This window comes from Neoarius graeffei, chromosome 7, assembly GCF_027579695.1.
Source record: "Neoarius graeffei isolate fNeoGra1 chromosome 7, fNeoGra1.pri, whole genome shotgun sequence".
NCBI lineage: Eukaryota > Metazoa > Chordata > Actinopteri > Siluriformes > Ariidae > Neoarius > Neoarius graeffei.
This window is the reverse complement of record NC_083575.1, coordinates 70,213,259-70,232,777: the sequence shown is the minus strand read 5'-3', so window position 1 is coordinate 70,232,777 and position 19,519 is coordinate 70,213,259. Positions and strand designations below refer to the sequence as shown.

Genomic DNA, 19,519 nt, shown 5'->3' with positions numbered 1-19,519 from the left:
TAAGAGATTCTGCCTCACGGATCGATCCGGGAGCAAACGGACACTGACACAGCTGCTCAGAGATGTTTCTCAGTTTATTGTAGGACAAACATGAGTATATTTTCATGTTCAAGAGTGTGCTGTAGCTATGTGATTGGATGATGATGGCTTAATTGACTAAGCTAAGTTATCCAAGTATAACACAAATAGGTGATGCAGCACTACATCACTGGTTTAGACTCACTGCTGTATGAAAAAACAGACATCATGTACCAATACATCACCCATCAGGATCATAGTCTTATGAAAAGTAGAAAGACATTACTGGTTAACATCACCTTCATTATTATTATTATATCTACATTTACTGGATATGAGCAATCGCGCACTCTGATTGGCTACTCTACTACTAGCATATCAGCTCATATACCGTCAGTAGAGAAAAATAAAATGGCGGCGTGTGTTGCTGAACCAACTGAGGATGAAATAAAAACTCTACTCGAAAACAAAACCCCCAAAAAGTACAAAAAAAAGCAACAAAATATGATATAAAAGTATTTGATGATGATAATAATTTCAATTTATATAGCGCCTTTCTCAAAACCCAAGGTCGCTTTACAATCATAGGGAACAAACAAATAAATAAAAAAAAAAGTCCACCAAATAGAGGTTAGGATGTCATTCCAGTGGTGTAGCAGCCACAGTCCCACCAGAAGGTGCACGAAAACAAGTCCCACACCACCAGCACAGCCGCCGTGACGCCACCAAGCAACATCGCTCGGAACACCACGCCAAGCACTAAAGCACAGAGCGCTGGACAGCCACGATGTTAAAATGAACAACGAACTCACTGCAGTCCATAGCTACAAGCACAGGCATCACCCACGGCAAACCAAGGCCTGGAGGGAACCGACACCCAAAACTGGGTCCGGAGCGACACCACAACCGGCGGACACAACACTCAAACAAAAACAAAGTACACAAACACACAAAAAGTTTTTTAAAAATAAAAAAAAAAGAGAGAGAAAATAAAATAAAAAAGCTCTGGTGAGAAGCAGCAGCCAGAATGTGCACGACGTACTCTCAACCGGAAGTGGAAAAACCGGATGGTAAGAATGTATCTTTTTTTTTTTTTTTTCAAGAATTATTGTAATCCATTTTTCACAAATCGTTACTGTCATTTCACCGGTTTGTGTCCATTCATCTTTAAGCATTAAAATTTATTGAGTTTTTTTTTAAAGACTGGTTCAAAGGCTCAGAGAAATTTGAGAATTACAGAACTGAGATGTCCAAGGAAGAATTAAATAAATGTCGAAAGCTGTTCTATACTTCGGCACGACAGCAAGACGAGACTTTCTACCAAAAAACAATATGAAAGTCAATTCGTGCAGCCATCGATAGGTTTTAAAGAAGTCCGCCTAAGCAGAAACTATTTTGTCGGGCGTTTTGTATAAAGTTTGTATTTATCGAATTTGCAAAAAATAAAAATGCTCCGTTTCTTAAAATCCAGTGAATGTAGATATAATAAAACCGTTATTCCACGCAATCTCATCTTACGTGGCTTATAGCTAACTCGGTGCTACACGCCTCATCGGCTATCAGCTCACGTACGACTCAATTTTGTGGAATAACTGTTAAGTGGTGTGGCGGCAACAGTAACTCCAGGTTCTGTTGACCTACATCACACCATCCTGTAACAATACAGCCTGAAGGTTTTTTTTTTTTTTTTTTAATATATAGGCGTGTTCACACGGCACATATTTGCATCGATGCTGCACCGATGTATTTTGTTGCGATATATCTTACACCGGTGTAAATTTTGTGGAGCGTTCACACGTCACAAACCTGCTTACTAGAGAGACGCGTGTTAGCACCGGTGCAACCCCACTTGCGTTCACACGGCAGTTTTTGCGACCGTGCTATACGATAGTAATAATGCGGAAATGAAATATGCACATGCGTGAAATGTACTTCCTTTTCCCGGTTGTCATGGCATCACCAAGCGCCGGGAAAACAACGTGGATGAAGACACCAGTGTTGCCAGATACTGCTGACGTTTTCCAGCCCAAAATATGTTCAAATCCGCCAAAATGCACTTCAAACCGCCCAATCTGGCAACACTGGAAGACACGCAGTTCTGTTGTTGTTGATATTCGCCATTTTGGAAGCGCAAAATACCAGGATGCAAATTATGCAATGTCCGTATGTAATCAACTCTCCTCACGCGTAGCGAGTCTACCCCTGTAGCGTTCAGACGTCCCATTTTATATCGGTGCTGCCCCGCAAACTAGCATTTACTCCGGAGTAAATTTCTTAAACCCCCTCCCGAGCAGGGTTAGATTTGCACCGGTTTAAGCAGCGTTCAGGGGCTACACCGCTATAACTTTGTACCGTGTGAACGCTCTACCGGGGCAGCCCCGGTGCTACACTGGAGTAAAAGTTGCCGTGTGAACACCCCTCATATCTGTCAGTCAAGGTGGTGGACATTTTCACTCTTTGCTCTGATAAATGTCCTCCTCCATCGTAATGCAGTGATAACCTCACAACCCAATATTACAGTTTATCATACTCGGACTTAATCACCTCACTGCACTCTGTTCTGTGTGTTAACAGAGAGCTTGATTTATCAGCAAGAATGTCTGCCAGGATCTCCTTTCACTCCTCCTTTTCTTCCTCTATTAGCTCTCTGGCAAATCATTCCCTCTGTGCATGAGGCAGCTGCACAAAGCCCTGAGAGAAAACCATCACCTGCGCCACGGCGGCCGCATGCAATACGGCCTTTTCCTCAAGGGCATCGGCCTCACGCTGGACCAGGCGCTGCAGTTCTGGAGGTCTGAGTTTATCAAGGGCAAAGTGGACGCGGATAAGGTAAATATAACCATGCCTTTAACCCTCGTGTGCTCTTGCACTCATTTAGCACTCTCTCCCGTATCCATATATTTCACCCTCTTGTTGTGCTGATGTACGTCTCCCTGTTTGTCCTTCAACAATTTTGAAGTCTCGGTCACGCAGACAAATGAGAGCTCTCATACTGTGAAGAGGATGCTGGAAATAATTTGGCACCCTTCCCCTGTGTCCTTAATTAAGAACTTCTGAAGAACGCACTGATTTCTGTGCCCATGGTACATTTAACAAGAAAATTACACTCCCAAGCGGAGTCCTCAGTTTCATTGTTTTGCTCAGCGAGGGAATGTTTGTTCCCAGTTGATTCCTCAATCAAGGAGACGCTAATGGCGTTCGCACCCTTACCTGAGAGAGACCGTCCTGATGAGGACGCATTTGAATATATTCAGTTTCCCACCAGTCGAATGCATGCAATCTGAACGCAAGAACAACCGCCTTCTGTAACATGTATTGAAATGTTCCTGATTTCATCCTGGGCTTGGTTCCAGAGCATTGTACAGGCAAGCAATGCCTTCAAAGACAGAATGTCACGATTTCACAATTAGTCACGGTGAATGTTCAGATGTTATTTAATTGTTGACTTCATTTTCTTAAGATGCAAATGAAATTGCACCTTTGCATTATTTATCATCATCATCAGTTACCCCTTTTCCACCAAATCAGTTCCAGGGCTGGTTTGGGGCCAGTGCTGGTGCTGGTTCACAACTCATTCAACTTGCGAGCCAGCTGAGAACCAGTTTGCTTTTCCATAGCTCACGGTGCTAAGGGGAGCCACGTCATTACGTCGCTGTATACGTCAGTTACGTCGCTACATTTGCATAAACCTTGGCACGAATATCGAAGCAAAAACAACACGGAAGAAGCAGCAACAACAACAATAATAATAATAATGAATGACTTCGCGTTTGTACAGCTGCTGCTTCTTGTCGCTTAAAAATGGCGATCTTTTGCGGTCTTGTTATTGTTGTTGATCTTAACAACTCCGTCCCCCCGCTGACGTAAGCGGTTCTTTCCTCTGGCCCAGCAGAGAGTTGGTGCTAGCCTGGAACTGGTTTTTCTGGCCCCAGAGCCAGTTCTTTGCCAGTGGAAACAGAAAACCCGGTTCCAAACTAAGCACTGGCCCCGAACCAGCCCTGGAACTGCTTTGGTGGAAAAGGGGCAAGAGTGGAACCATCAGGGCTTTCTAAGCTTTCAGAGAAGGCCCAAATATATCAGCATTTCAAATGCTTATATTTATTTATTTATTTATTTATTATTATTACATTCGTTCATGAGTTCATTATAATTATTCTCTTCTAATTCTGATTTGGCCTCATTTTCTCTCAAATTTGCTTCAGAAATGAAAGGGTCACTGTCCTGAAAACATTAAAATAGAGTTATCCAATGAGATTTTTATGCCCCGCTGGCTGAAAGGCCCGAAGGGGGATTATGTCGTGGCGATGTCCGTCCGTCTGTCTGTCCATCCATCCCAGGAAGGGTGCTCGCATTCTGAAATCAACTCCTCTCGCAATTTTTGGAGGAATTTCACCAAACTTGGCAGGATTCTTTGTTATACGTCGGTAATACGCATATTGCAATTTCGTTAAATTGGGTCACATTTTACCGGAGTTACAGCCCTTGATTTAATAAAATTCTACTTTGACAATTTCATGAGGGTGTTTTCCTTCTGAAATCAACTCCTCTTACAATTTGTGGAGGAATTTCACCAAACTTGGCAAAAGGCTTTGTTATATGATAGTTATACGCATATTGCCTGGGTCCTTTTTTTTTTTTTTTTTTTCCCCCCCGTTTCCAGTTGAGAGTACACCGTGCGCATTCTGGCTGCCGCTCCTCACTGGAACTTTATTTTATTTTCTCTTTTGTTTTTCTTTCTTGTGTTTGTGTAGTTTGATGTTTGCGTGTTTTTGTCTGCCAGTTGTGGTATAGCTCCGGACCCAGTTTTGGGTGTCGGTTCCCTCCAGGCCTTGGTTTGCCGTGGGTGATGCCTGTGCTCGTAGCTATGGACTGCAGTGAGCTCATTTAACATTGTGGTTGTCCAGTGTTCTGTGCAGCAGTGCTTTAGTGCTTGGCGTGATGTTCTGAGTGATATTGCCTGGCGGTGGTGCGGCGGCTGTGCAGGCGGTGTGGGACTTGTTTTTGTGCGCCTTTTGGTGGGACTGTGGCTCCTACACCATTGGAATGACATCCTGACCTTTATGTGGTGGATTTTTTTTTTTTTATATATAATTGTAAGGGCTTTGAGAAAGGCACTATATAAATTGAACTTATTATATTGAAATTTCGGTTAATTTGGGCAGATTTTACCAGAGTTATACCCTTGATTATTAACAAACTTGTACTTTGGCAGTTTCATCAAGGTGTGCTTGCTTTCTGAAATCAACTTCCCTCACAATTTTTATCGCTCGCTGGCCGAAAGGCCCAAATGGGGATTATGTCGTGGCGATGTCCGTCCATCAGTCCCAGGAAAGGTACTCACTTTCTGAAATCAACTCCTCTCACAATGTTTGGAGGAATTTCATGAAACTTGACAGAATTCTTTGTATGTCGGTAATACACATATTGCAATTTTGTTCAATTCAGTCGCATTTTACGAAAGTTATAGCATAGTTGTCAGTGGGGGATATTGTACTCTCAGAGCACTCTTGTTTTGTTTGTTGTGTCTAGGCTGTGAAGAGTTTAGAGCCGGCTCATTCATTGGTTAGGACTTCATTACCAGTACAGAAGGCCATAACAATGTAAACGGCCCATTCTGTAATTGCGAGCGCATTTCAAGTGTTGACTCTTAAAGGAACAGTCCACCGTACTTCCATAATGAAATATGCTCTTATCTGAATTGAGACGAGCTGCTCCATACCTGTCCGAGCTTTGCGCGACCTCCCAGTCAGTCAGACGCAGTCAGACGCGCTGTCACTCCTGTTAGCAATGTAGCTAGGCTCAGCATGGCCAATGGTATTTTTTGGGGCTGTAGTTAGATGCGACCAAACTCTTCTGCGTTTTTCCTGTTTACATAGGTTTATATGACCAGTGACATGAAACAAGTTCAGTTACACAAATTGAAACGTAGCGATTTTCTATGCTATGGAAAGTCCGCACTATAATGACAGGCGTACTAACACCTTCTGCGCGCTTCGGCAGCGCATTATCTGAGCTCCGTATCAATGCGCTGCCGAAGCGCGCAGAAGGTGTTAGTACGCCTGTCATTATAGTGCGGACTTTCCATAGCATAGAAAATCGCTACGTTTCAATTTGTGTAACTGAACTTGTTTCATATCACTGCTCATATAAACCTATGTAAACAGGAAAAACGCGGAAGAGTTTGGTCGCATCTAACTACAGCCCCAAAAAATACCATTGGCCATGCTGAGCCTAGCTACATTGCTAACAGGAGTGACAGCGCGTCTGACTGCGTCTGACTGACTGGGAGGTCGCGCAAAGCTCGGAGAGGTACGGAGCAGCTCGTCTCAATTCAGATAAGAGCATATTTCATTATGGAAGTACGGTGGACTGTTCCTTTAAGCTGTGTTCACATATATACCGGTACGATAGTGGTATAACTGTATCGATACAAAGTATACCGGTACAGTTTAGTGCATCTGTCCACACTAGCGAGAAATGTTTGCGGTTTTCTTTCACGGTAGTTGAAATGCGCATGCGCGAAATGTTTCCATGGTTACCGAGTAACTTCCTTCCAAGAATATGGCGGAAGAAAAAACGTGTGTGTGCTTTTTGTTGTCAATGTACAGTCTGTATTTCTGGTGGTCATTTATTCAGTCGAATCGTATAAAACGCGCAAGGCAGTTGAGAAAGAAACAAAGAAAACGAATCTCCGTTCTTCACTATTTTATTCAGCGAAGACATCAACAAACACATAACTTCGTCTTTGCTCCATGTAGCTCCACAGTCGTTTTGAGCCATGAATTCCCGGAAGAAGTAGGAATGGTTCATTGCGCATTATATTTGTATCGATACAGAACCGCTTCATCTGTCCACACTACAGCGAAGCGCTACAGTACCAATACTGTACCGGTACGAAACCCATACATTTGTGGGTTTCGTACCGATACAGTTATACCGCTACAGTACCGGTATAGTTGCTAGTGTGGACAGGTGTTGCGGTACGAAAGTAGTTTCGTATCGGTACAAAATCCCTAGTGTGGACAGGGTATACGTCATCGTCAGCTCTGTTATCGTTACACTGGGCAATCCATTAACAGAACTGATAACAGAGTTCACGCGTCCCACCATTTTGTGTCTTAATTCTGCATTCTAACCTCAAACTAGCGACCATATGGCATGTATAAATCAGAATTTCATGGATTTTAATATTGTTGTTTTTAAAAAATGAGAGAGACAGTATCACAATAACGGATTTGATGAATAATTAATCTACTGTTGGTGTATCCTCAAGATTTTGTTCAAATTAACAAGAGAAGGAACATAACGCACGTCACTGCCTTTCTGAAGTTTCCCACCAGAGGAAGTAACCTCTGTAAGTGCAGGTGTCATGTGTATTATTAAAAGTCTTTGTGGAGTTTATCACAGAGTTAATAGAGTTGGCGAGAACATTGGGACAGATTAAAAAAATATATTTTTTTTTATGACTGAAATTTCACATAATACAGAAAATAGACGTTCTGTGCAGTTGATGTTACCACAGTTAATAGAATAAGCCCCAAGAAACAGATTGTTAGACTGAATCACTTCATGTTTATTCAAGTTGAATGTACGAATCAGTAGTCGAAGACAGCCAATAATGTGGGGGGAGGGGTGGGAGTCATGTAGTTAATATTTTCTGGATAAATCGGGTCTAAAATGTACGTCAAGCGTTGCTATTGGTGAAAGTTTGTCACATTTTGCATTATTGTTCAAAACTGATTCAGCAAAGATTTCTTTTGTGGAAAATAACAAAACATTTATCTCGGAGACGCAAAATGTACCTCGAATTCTAGAATGACCCATATGTTTGTGTAGGAAGTGACAGATGAATTAACCAATCAGATTTTGATTTATAGTGGGAGGGACCAAAAATGTATCGCCCTCGGCCTTCTCGAAGGCCAACGCGAGCTTAACCGCGAGTCAGCGCAGCAGTCAAGTCACCTTCCAGCCAGTGTAGCATTCATCAGTAGTATAAAGCAGTCAAGCCAGTGCTATCGAGAGCAAGTAGCACAGGCTAACGACCGAGAAACTAAGATTTCTGTCTCCAGACTGTTCTTCCACGCACACTCACCACAATATTTTTCACTCAGACTTAAGTATTCATTTCCTGATGTAATTTACTTAGTTACGTTTAAAATCAACATCAACAGCTACACACAATGGAGTGACCTGGCAGCCTGCTGCTAATCCTTTGTCCTGTTGCTTTTTTGGTGTGTCTGGCTAAGTTTTGGCTGAGCTCAAGTCCCAGCTCTAATACCCTGTCCACACTAGGGATTTTGTACCGATACGATCCTACTTTTGTACCGCAACACTTGTCCACACTAGCAACTATACCGGTACTGTAGCAGTGTAACTGTATCGGTACGAAACCCACAAATGTATGGGTTTCGTACCGGTACAGTATCGGTACTGTAGCGCTTCGCTGTAGTGTGGACAGATGAAGCGGCTCTGTATCGATACAAATATAATGCACATGCGCAAAGTCACACACCTCAATCGATGTCTTCGCTGAATAAAACAGTGAAGAACGGAGATTCGTTTTCTTTGTTTCTTTCTCAACTGCCTCGCGCGTTTTATACGATTCGACTGAATAAATGACCACCAGAAATACAGACTGTACATTGACAACAAAAAGCACACACACGTTTCATCTGTACGGAAGCCGAGAGAGGCCCTTCATACAATCCTTTTTTTTTATTCAGCTTGTTATCCCGAGATAACGACATAATTAATTCAGGATCTCGAGAAAACAACACAACTAATTCGAGATCTCGAGAAAACAAAACAATTATTTCATGATCTCGAGTAAACAGCTGAGAAATGGTTCGTTCAGGTGCGCCAAGAGACTTGTGATATGCTGACTTTGGGGCCATTTCTCATTCTGTATAGACGCAACTTTGGTCATTAGAATGTCTGGAATAATCGATCACCTAATAAGGCAATATTTTGATCAGGGGTTGACACAGGGAGAGATTGCATTAAGGCTTTTAATAAGGGATCATTTCAAAATTAGTCCGCGGCACCTCCGCAGAAGACTGGCCCGGCTTCGTCTCTACCGACGGAGATACAGTGATCCAGCTGAGATCATGAAATAATTGTTTTGTTTTCTCGAGATCTCGAAATAACGGATGCCATATATTCTCGGAAGGAAGTTACTCGGTAACCACGGAAACATTTCACGCACACGCATTTCAACTAGCGTGAAAGAAAACCGGAAACATTTCTCGCTAGTGTGGACAGATGCACTAAACTGTACCGGTATACTCTGTATCGATACAGTTATACCACTTTCGTACCGGTGTAAGTGTGAACACAGCATAATAGTAACAGTTCGCAACTGATTATTATTATTATTAATATTACTATGGAGGATTAAATGATGGGTCAGATTAAAGGTTAGAGGTCAGATTAAATTTCAGACCGTATCACTGCTAGTACAGTGTACAAATCTTTTGGCAAACCTTTTGCAAATGTAAAGAACTACTGTGATCTGCTCAGTATTAGTAGCCAGTGCTTAAGTATCATCTATCTGAATGACACAAGCTCAGGTTACGTGCTTCAGAATGTTTATCTGCTCAAAGAAACATTGTTCTGCATATTTCTCATATACCTTTATGTATTTTTTTTTTCTCGAACATTCTGCAATGCTTTAATTTATGAATTAAGGAAACGCAACAGAACTGTGAAAAGGAAACAGATACCACAGCCACTGTTTTCTTTTGCCATCCACCCTTCTCATCTTCCCCACCACCACCACCACAATGTACTGTTTTATCTTATAAATAAGCGTAATATTCTGTTAAATACATTATTCATGCCTGAGGCCACACTCATTGCAGCATGTCTATTGAGCCATACAGTGCCAGTAATACTGTGATGGGTTGTTGCTTTCCGCTGTGAATGGAGGTGAATATCTGCACCTGAAGTAATCTAAAACCAATAAACCGAACAATAGATCTGCGCACACTGCACTTCCCGTCTCCATCTATGAAATGGTGTGCAATTTTCTGTGACAACATTGTAAAGGCAAAGGGGGAGACAAATTAAGCTTGTTTTCCGCAGAATGGTACATTTCCCATTTTGGGAGAAATAAGATGTCACTTTGCGTGACAAAAGCAATAAATGAAGATCAAGAGGACAGCAAGTTCGTAAATGTGTTTTCAGGCTGCACGTTGAAAAAAGCAGCACAGCATCACCAGGATTTTGCTAATTTAGAGTGACGTCTTTAGGACGCGAGAAGGTTTTGTCATGTTTCCTTAAGTATAAGCAACCTTTTCAATAAAATAGATGGTCCTGTCATTTCTGTTCTCAAAAAGCTGAACAATGCAGAATGTTTTTTTTTTCTTTTCTTTTTCGTATAGAGAACTGCCATTGTTTTTTAGTACTTCAAGGACAGATTTTTGTTTGTTTTTTAAATGCCCGAATATGTACGCTCAAATTAACAAGGCTAGATGTCCATTAAGGATGAGAAACAGGTTCCAGTATAGGATAGTAGAGTTTCATTAAAAGATTGTCACTGCAGCTGAGAAAAACCTTTCACATTTGGACTTTTTCTACTTATGTCAGTACTGTGCCAAAGTCTTAAGCACCCTTTTCTCATACAAACTTCTCATCTCATTATCTCTAGCCGCTTTATCCTTCTACAGGGTCGCAGGCAAGCTGGAGCCTATCCCAGCTGACTACGGGCGAAAGGCGGGGTACACCCTGGACAAGTCGCCAGGTCATCACAGGGCTGACACATAGACACAGACAACCATTCACACTCACATTCACACCTACGGTCAATTTAGAGTCACCAGTTAACCTAACCTGCATGTCTTTGGACTGTGGGGGAAACCGGAGCACCCGGAGGAAACCCACGCAGACACGGGGAGAACATGCAAACTCCGCACAGAAAGGCCGTCGTCGGCCACAGGGCTCGAACCCGGACCTTCTTGCTGTGAGGCGACAGCGCTAACCACTACACCACCGTGCCGCCCCATACAAACTTTGTTATAGATTTCTATTTTATAATTTCTACATTATCGAGTCAATACAAAAACATTTTAGAGTCCAAACGTTCGTTTTCCAGCACAAAATTAAATGTTACAAAAAAAAAAAGTTTGTATCTGAGCAGCATATTACATCAGAGAGCACTTTTCAGATTCAAAAAGAAAACATAATGAAGGCTGCTGGGTTTTGGTGCAAAATGAAGAAGCGAGTGTGACAGTCAAAGTGTCCAGAAGAACTGTGGCTGGTTCTGTAAGACGCTCAGTAAAACCTACAGCTCATTTCCTTATAAAACTGCACTCACTGTACCCGAGACTATTTTTTTTTAAGCAAAGGGTCATCTCACATCAAATATTGACTTTGTTTCGTTTATTATGACTTACTGCTGTTTTATAGTATTTTTTTTTTAAATGTTAACATTTAATTTCATTATTTTTTAAGCCATTTTTGGTCTACGGAATTTCTTTACATGTGCCTAAAGCTCCTGTCACACTACAGCTTGCGAGGCTTTGCGATGGGTTATTGATGTAAGTGAGGCGTTTTGGTGACGATGCATGGCGATATACAGGCGAGCTAAAAGTTGCGGTCACACAGCATGCGAACACTTGACTGTTATGCCTTTGCACGCTCAAGCAGCCACGCTCGCTCACAGGACCCAGCCGTTATGGGAAACACCTGATGCTGATTTGAGCACAATCAGGACACACATATAAGGACACAGAGGCTTTACAAAGTATTATCACCGTCACTGTCACATTTCGAGTGATGTTTATGACTCTGCTTGCGGTTTTGTAAATCTCACGCCTGCTAATAAACACTCTTCCTGCACTGAGATTCGTCTGTCGCCGCATACCTGACAGAATACTTCACAATGTCTCTATGAAAACAGCATCCTTGTATGCACGTGCTAATCGCGCTCAAATCAGCATCAGGTGTTTCCCATAATGACTGGGTTCCAAGCACGTGCACATTGCACTCCGAAGGATCCCCAAATATAAATGCACTTTTTAAGACTCGGTGAAGGTTAGGCTGTGCCGAGCCGCTGTTTTGATGAGGCTCCCGCGAGCATCAGGGACATGGATTCGAGACGAGTACATCTCAAGAGGCTCAACAAAGGTTCCACGAGCTTCAGGAAGTATTCTCAAACCTAGCTGCAAATATTCGCTGCTTAGTTTGCCAATGAGAACATCGGCACCAAATTTCAATGCATGCGTTGAAATTTTTTGCGACGTTTTTGGCCACTCACGAGGCGGAGACGCACAAAAAAACAACTCGTGAAGCTCAGAGAACAATCACTGTATCGATTGGTGGCGATGATAGCAATGTTTCATCACCAAATATTCGCAAACCCATCGCGAGCTGCAGTGTAACCAGGGCATAAGAGAGCACTTTTCAGATTAAAAAAGAAAACATAATGAAGGCTGCTGGGTTTTGGTGCAAAATTAAGACGCGACTGTGACGGTCAAAGTGTCCAGAAGAAGGCTGGTTCTGTAAGATGCTCAGTAAAACCTACAACTCATTTCCTTATAAAACTGCACTCACTGTACCAGAGACTTTTTTTTTTTTTAAAGCAAAAGGTCGTCTCACCCCAAATGTTGACTTTTTCATTTATCATGGCTTACTGATTACTGTTTATAGTATTTTTTTAATGTCGAACATTTCATTTCATTATTTTTAAGCCATTTTTGGTCGACAGCATTTCTTTGCATGTGCCTGAGACTTTTGCACAGAACTATAGGTTGGAAAACTATCGACTTTCTTGAGCTAAAGTGTTTCTCTTTTCTTATTTCTGGAACAGAAGTTCAAGTGTGTAATTTTAAAGTCTGCTTACTCCCAGTAAAGTGAAATGGGAGAATACTTTTAAATAAATACACGAAAGATTCCGTTCCAGCTGCAGCACAGGAGCATGGTGGACATTTTGACAGCTGGTATCTGATTACAAACTAGATTGATTGATTAGACTTGTTCCTGTTTCACTAGTACCCCTTTTCCACCAAATCGGTTCCAGGGCTGGTTCGGGGCCGGTGCTGGTTCACAACTCGTTCAACTTGCGAGCCAGCTGAGAACCAGTTTGCTTTTCCATAGCTCGCGGTGCTAAGGGAAGACACGTCAGTTACGTCGCTGTATACGTCAGTTACGTCGCTGTATACGTCAGTTACGTTGCTACGTTTGCATAAACCTTGGCGCGAATATCGAAGCAAAAACAACACAGAAGAAGCAGCAGCAACAACAATAATAATAATAATAATGGATGACTTCGCGTTTGTTCAGCTGCTGCCTCTCGTCGCTTAAAAATGGCGATCTTTCGCGGTCTTGTTATTGTTGTTGGTCTTAACAACTCCCCCCCCCGCTGACGTAAGCGGTTCTTTCCTCTGGCCCAGCAGAGAGTTGGTGCTAGCCTGGAACCGGTTTTTCTGGCCCCAGAGCCAGTTCTTTGTCAGTGGAAACAGAAAACCCGGTTCCAAACTAAGCACTGGCCCCGAACCAGCCCTGGAACTGCTTTGGTGGAAAAGGGGCATAGGACATGTAGCTATGAAACAACTTATTCAAAGCATGACATTTATTCAGTGTGTGAGGAAATCAGTCACGGCAAATAAGGTTTTAGACATGTTTCGGCCTCATGACCTGTTTTTACTGCTTTGTTTGTTAAATTGGCTCCTCAGTCAACATGAGCTTTGCAGGCAGAAAGCAGAGCAAGGTCAGAAAATAAATAAAACCATTTCCACATCATTTGGACTAATTAAAGTTGAAGGGTCAAAGTATGTTATAGGCCAGAGGTGTTAAACATGTGACCCGTGGCCTGCTAAAGGTTTTATTCCCTTACGCTAAAAGAATTTATAATCCATGGTCTAAATTAAACTTGTGTGGAATTAAAAGCTTTGGGAGGAAAAAGAGCTCGTCTCTGTTATTCCAGTAAGGGACCAAATAGAGCAATAAGCTCAGGGCTATAAACCCAAACACTGACAAAAATATTCATCCATCCACCTGTCTAGCTTTAGTAAGCGAGTTATCCTGGTGAGTGTCGTGGAGGATCTGGCACCTATCACAGGAACACTGGACATGAATACACACTGAATGGGACTTCAGTATACTGACAAAACATGCTAATTATATGTAATGCCTCATTAGTAAGCCAGGGCTTTCCAGAAAATCTGACGTAGCTGGCTAAAAGGAAAAAAAAAAAAGTCGGAGGCAGCTCTGGAATTTGCAGTGACCAAAGGCGGGCTAATGCTAGGAGGGTCAAGTCAAGTTTATTTGTATAGCGCTTTTAACAGTAAACATTGTCGCAAAGCAGCTTTACAGAACTTGAATGACTTTAAACATGAGCTAATTTTGTCCCTAATCTATCCCCAATGAGCAAGCCTGTGGCGACGGTGGCAAGGAAAAACTCCCTCAGACGACATGAGGAAGAAACCTCGAGAGGAACCAGACTCAAAAGGGAACCCATCCTCATTTGGGCAACAACAGACAACATGACTATAACATTAACAGTTTTAACATGAAGTCAGTTTCGTTGATGTTATAAACTCTTCATTGATGGAAACTTGAGTGCAAAACTGTTCATGACAACTGCAGTCCTCAAGTTAGCAAGTCAACTGTAGTCCTCAGCCATAAAAGCATTACTGTAAGAGTCCAGAGCGTCCGCCAAGTGTGACTTTCAACTGTCCATATGGGGCCGTCCTCCACAGGAGAGATATGAGACTCCGACCAGACACAGGGCACCAGGATGGATCAGGCAGGTCCGAGGAGCAGAAGAGGTCAGCACCTCGATCTCAGGATTGACATGTAACTCAGAGGGACAGACCGGGAGGACGACGACGCGGGTTGTTAGGTATGCCCAGTGTCACCTGAATAAGTAGGAACAGTATACATATTGCACTGAGTACAAGCAGGGACTCCGGCAAAACTAACTATGACAGCATAACTAAAAGGAGAGAGCCAGAAGGTAACACAGGCATGAGGGAGCCCCGGGACATAAAGCAGCAGCCACTACACCGTCAACAAACTCGAGTGAGCAAGCGAGTGGGTACTGACAGCATCCATACATCCCAGTTTACCAAAACACTATGTCTGAGGACCCTCCAGATCTACACCTTTACCTCATAAACACCATTAACAAAAGGCTTAACCAAACAGATATGTTTTCAGCCTAGACTTAAACGCTGAGACTGTGTCTGATTCCCGAACACTACTTGGAAGGCTGTTCCATAACTGTGGGGCTTTGTAAGAAAAGGCTCCGCCCCCTGATGTAGCCTTCACTATACGAGGTACTGTACCAGCAGATAGCCTGCACCTTTTGAAGTTCACTCAGGTACTGTGGCGCAAGACCATTCAGTGCTTTAAAGGTCAATAGTAGTATTTTATAATCGATACGGGTCTGGGGGCATGTCCCCTTAGAAAATTTTGAAATTTCCATGCCTTCTGGTGGCTTGTGGTGCATTCTTGGCTAATAAATTACTAACCATTTCCTTGTAAAATACTTGCAAATATGTATGAAATTTCCCTCCAGATGTGTGTGTGTGTGTGTGTGTTGGCTTTCTCAGTTACCCTCTGTAGTACGCTGCCTGGCTCTGTAACATAACTAAATACGCTACATACGACATAGTCACGTGGTCTGGCTCAGCCAATCAGAGCTAGAGAATTGATCAACAAATATGGTGTCGCTTCCGGTCATGACCTAAATCGAAGACAATTTCATGGTGAAATAATTAGATTTGCAACAAATTACCGTATGGGCAGCAGAGACAATATCACTTAAACATTGAAAGGCAAGTTTTTTTTTTTTTTTCTGGGATCAAGTAGCCGGCGCAGACCGTCTGTGTAGGCGGAGAAAACTGTCAGTCGCCGTAGCTTGTTGACATCTCTGGCAAACTTTAAAATTAGAACTATAATCCCAATTATCTGCATTTCAATTCATTACAAAATGATTTTCATGACAAAACATTGAGGTATTTTAAATGCTACCCGACACATTATGGATAAAATCACGTTTTGGAGATATTGTTTTCTTGGTAGTGGATTACAGTGTGTTCTAGTGTTTGTAGTACTTGGGACCGGTCTCAAAATCAATTTTTGAAGGTTTCAGAATCAACCGTGTTTTTTCCTTGGTCTTTTCTCAGTCTCAGACATAGAGGACTTGGGATTTTATTTCAAGACCACCACTGTGGGGATTTCACTAAATTGCCCGTGCATTGTCTGATTGATTTGTTAACATCAATACTGTGATTTGTAAAATCTCCTGCTACAAGTGCGACCAATAACGTGACTCATTGTGAATTTGAAGTTTTCATTACTGTTAACGGCCGTCACCCCTCCCTACGTCCCTTCACACACATCCTGGTCTCGACTCGGTCTGGCCCTGCCTTGATCTTGGTCTTGCCTTGATCTCAAGCCCTGAAAATCTTGGTCTTGTCTTGATCTCGATACACTCTGGGCTTGGTCATGACTTTGTCTCGGTTTAAGTGGTCTTCACTACAACACTAGTGTGTTCATCTACTTTTTAGGTGGTATGCGTGATCTGTTCATGCATTCAGAATGCATCAGGTAAAGGTTGATAAATGAACGCATTTACATTGGACTAAGTGTAATGTGACGTATTATTTAAAAAACATTCGACACCCATGTTATAGACAGGAAAGCAAAATTTAGGCTTGAAACTTGAGTTTTCACCTTTTTATCCCCCGTTGGCTGAAAGGTCCGAAGGGGGATTATGTCATGGCGATTTCCTTCTTTCCGTCTGTCCGTCCGTCCGTCCCAGAAAAGGGTGCTCAACTTCTGAAATCAACTCCTCTCACAATTTTTGGAGTAATTTCATGAAACTTGGCAAAAGGCTTTGTTATATATCGATAGTATGCATATTGTTATTTTTGTTCAATTCGGTCGCATTTTACCAGAGTTACAGCCCTTGATTAACAGCCTTGTACTTTGACAATTTCATGAAGGTGTGCTCGCCTTCTGACATCAACTCCTCTTGCAATTTGTGGACGAATTTCTCGAAGCTTGGCAAAAGGCCTCGTTATATGACGGTAATGCGCATATTGCGATTTAATTTCGTTTGTGAGAATTTTCCCAGATTTTTGACCCTTGATTAAATAACTTGTACTTTGACAATTTCATGAGGGTGTACGTTCTTCTGAAATCAACTCCTCTCACAATTTATGGAGGAATTTTACCAAACTTGGTAGAAGGCTTTGTTATATGACAGTTATCCGCATATTGAAATTTCGTTTAATTTGGGCAAATTTTACCAGTTATGCCCTTGATCATTAACAAACTTTGGCAATTTCATCAAGGTGTGCTTGCTTTCTGAAATCAACTTCCCTCACGATTTTTATCTCCCACTGGCCGAAACACCCGAAGGGGGATTACGTCATGGCGACGTCCGTCCGTCCATCCCAGGAAGGGTGCTCGCCTTCTGAAATCAACTCCTCTCACAATTTTTGGAGGAATTTCATGAAACTTGGCAGGATTCTTTGTTATATGTCGGTAGTACGCATATTGTTATTTTGTTCAATTTGGTTGCATTTTACCAGAGTTGCAGCCCTTGATCAACAACCTTGTCCTTTGACAATTTCATGAAGGTGTGCTCGCCTTCTGACATCAACTCCTCTCACAATTTGTGGACGAATTTCTCGAAGCTTGGTAAATGGCCTCGTTATATGACGGTAATACGCATATTGCGATTTAATTTCTGTTGTGAAAATTTTCCCAGAGTTTTGACCCCTAATTAAATAACTTGTACTTTGACCATTTCATGAGGGCGTACGTTCTTCTGAAATCAACTCCTCTCACAGTTTGTGGAGGAATTTCATGAAACTTGACAGGATTCTTTGTTATATGTCAGTTATACGCATATGATAATTTCATTCAATTCAGTTGCATTTTACTAGAGTTATGGCGTAGTTGCCAGCAGGGGATATTGTCCTCTTAGAGCACTCTTGCTTGGCTATTTGCCATAATTTAGCCACATTGACGTCTAATGGGTTTTCCCAGAGCGCCACACAATTATTGCATTCTGTGACCCTTTCATCTTTTTTTTCTTTTCTCTCCCCACTCAATTTTTGCACTATGTTGTGGATTGTGTACACTGCAGTCTGTGACCTCTGTAATATCACACCAAGGTCTTGGCGAACGCTATTTTATTGTAGTATATGGCTAGACTGACCATTAAAAACTATCTTCATGTCCAGCAGATTAATGTGCTGTCAGATTATCAGTCTCCGCAAAGATGGAATTCAGTTTAACGTTCAAATTTGGAAGTGGGCTGAGCGCGAGAACAAATAAGCCATGCAGCATGGAAACACTACATCCCTGTGAAGTGGAAAAGCAATTACATTTTCTGGTGAAATTGTGTCCTTGAGCTGTGTCTCTGTTTAAGCTTTGCTCCACACTTGCACAGTATCATTGCTTTTCTTGAGCAGCATCATGCTTACTCTTACTGAGGCTAAAGCCCAGGCACTCGGTAGTAGGGCTATGAACAGGACGGCTTAATATACATATGAATAATATAGTAAGGCTAAATGAGATCACGTGTCTCATATTTTATCATCTCTTATAATGGAATCTCTGCAGCAAAAGACATCTCGTTTAATAGCCTTAAAATGCTTTATATTCCTTGAGATCGAGTCCCGTAGACGGTTCTGTTCTGGACATACCGGAGTACTTATTAAATTAAAATATAGCTCTCATTTGACTGAACCAGGGCTTTTGAACCGGTTCAAGGAACGAAAACGAAAACCGGGAACTTTTTCTATTTCACATGGAACAGAAACGAAACCAGAAACTTTATTATTTTTTATGTTCCGGAACAGAAACGCTTATTAAAAATAATGGTAACCGGTTAATACCGGTTTTTATTTCGTTCCTCAAAGTTTCCGTAGCCTACAAATAAAAAAGTCATTCTTCTCCTGCGCAAGTTTCTATGACCCGCTGGGTTCACTTCCTGTGTGACGTTTGCTGACTGAATGGAGAGAGCGGGAGGGTGGACTACTATCACGCCTCCACATCTTAAATAAGAGGTAAATATTGCAGTCTATCGTTATTCAAAAACGTCAATTTCAAACACGATATCCATATACCGTATTTTCCGGACTATACGTCGCTCTGGAGTTTAAGTCGCATCAGCCAAAAAATGCATTATGAAGACGAAAAAAACCATATATACGTCGCACTGGACTATAAGTCGCACTTTTTTGAAGGGTTATTCTATCCATAGAATCTGTGATTCTATCTGATAAGCGGCGCGTGGTTACTGCGCGACTGCATTGTTTATTTAATAAACGAATAGCTGAGCAGCGATAACGCGCCCTTTGCCCTGTAAGTAGCCTAGTTTGATTATTTTAAATATCTACTACTATCTTTAATACTATCACTATCGTTATTACTAATAGCCTATATTATTATTATAACTAATATTAGTAGCCTATTACTGATGCATTAATCAGTTTGCTTTTAGAATATTTTTACCGGTAGGGCTTATTATCGCCCCATG

General features: G+C 41.9%; 1 protein-coding gene across 1 annotated transcript in view; it reads left to right on the top strand.

Moving 5' to 3' along the window:
* prim2 (DNA primase subunit 2) overlaps nucleotides 1–19,519 on the top strand; it is a 257,635-nt gene that overhangs the window by 132,656 nt on the left and 105,460 nt on the right. Inside the window, exon 10 of the mRNA XM_060926334.1 lies at nucleotides 2,662–2,847. Within this exon, the coding sequence (XP_060782317.1) occupies nucleotides 2,662–2,847 (186 nt within the window). The remainder of the gene's footprint in view (nucleotides 1–2,661; nucleotides 2,848–19,519) is intronic.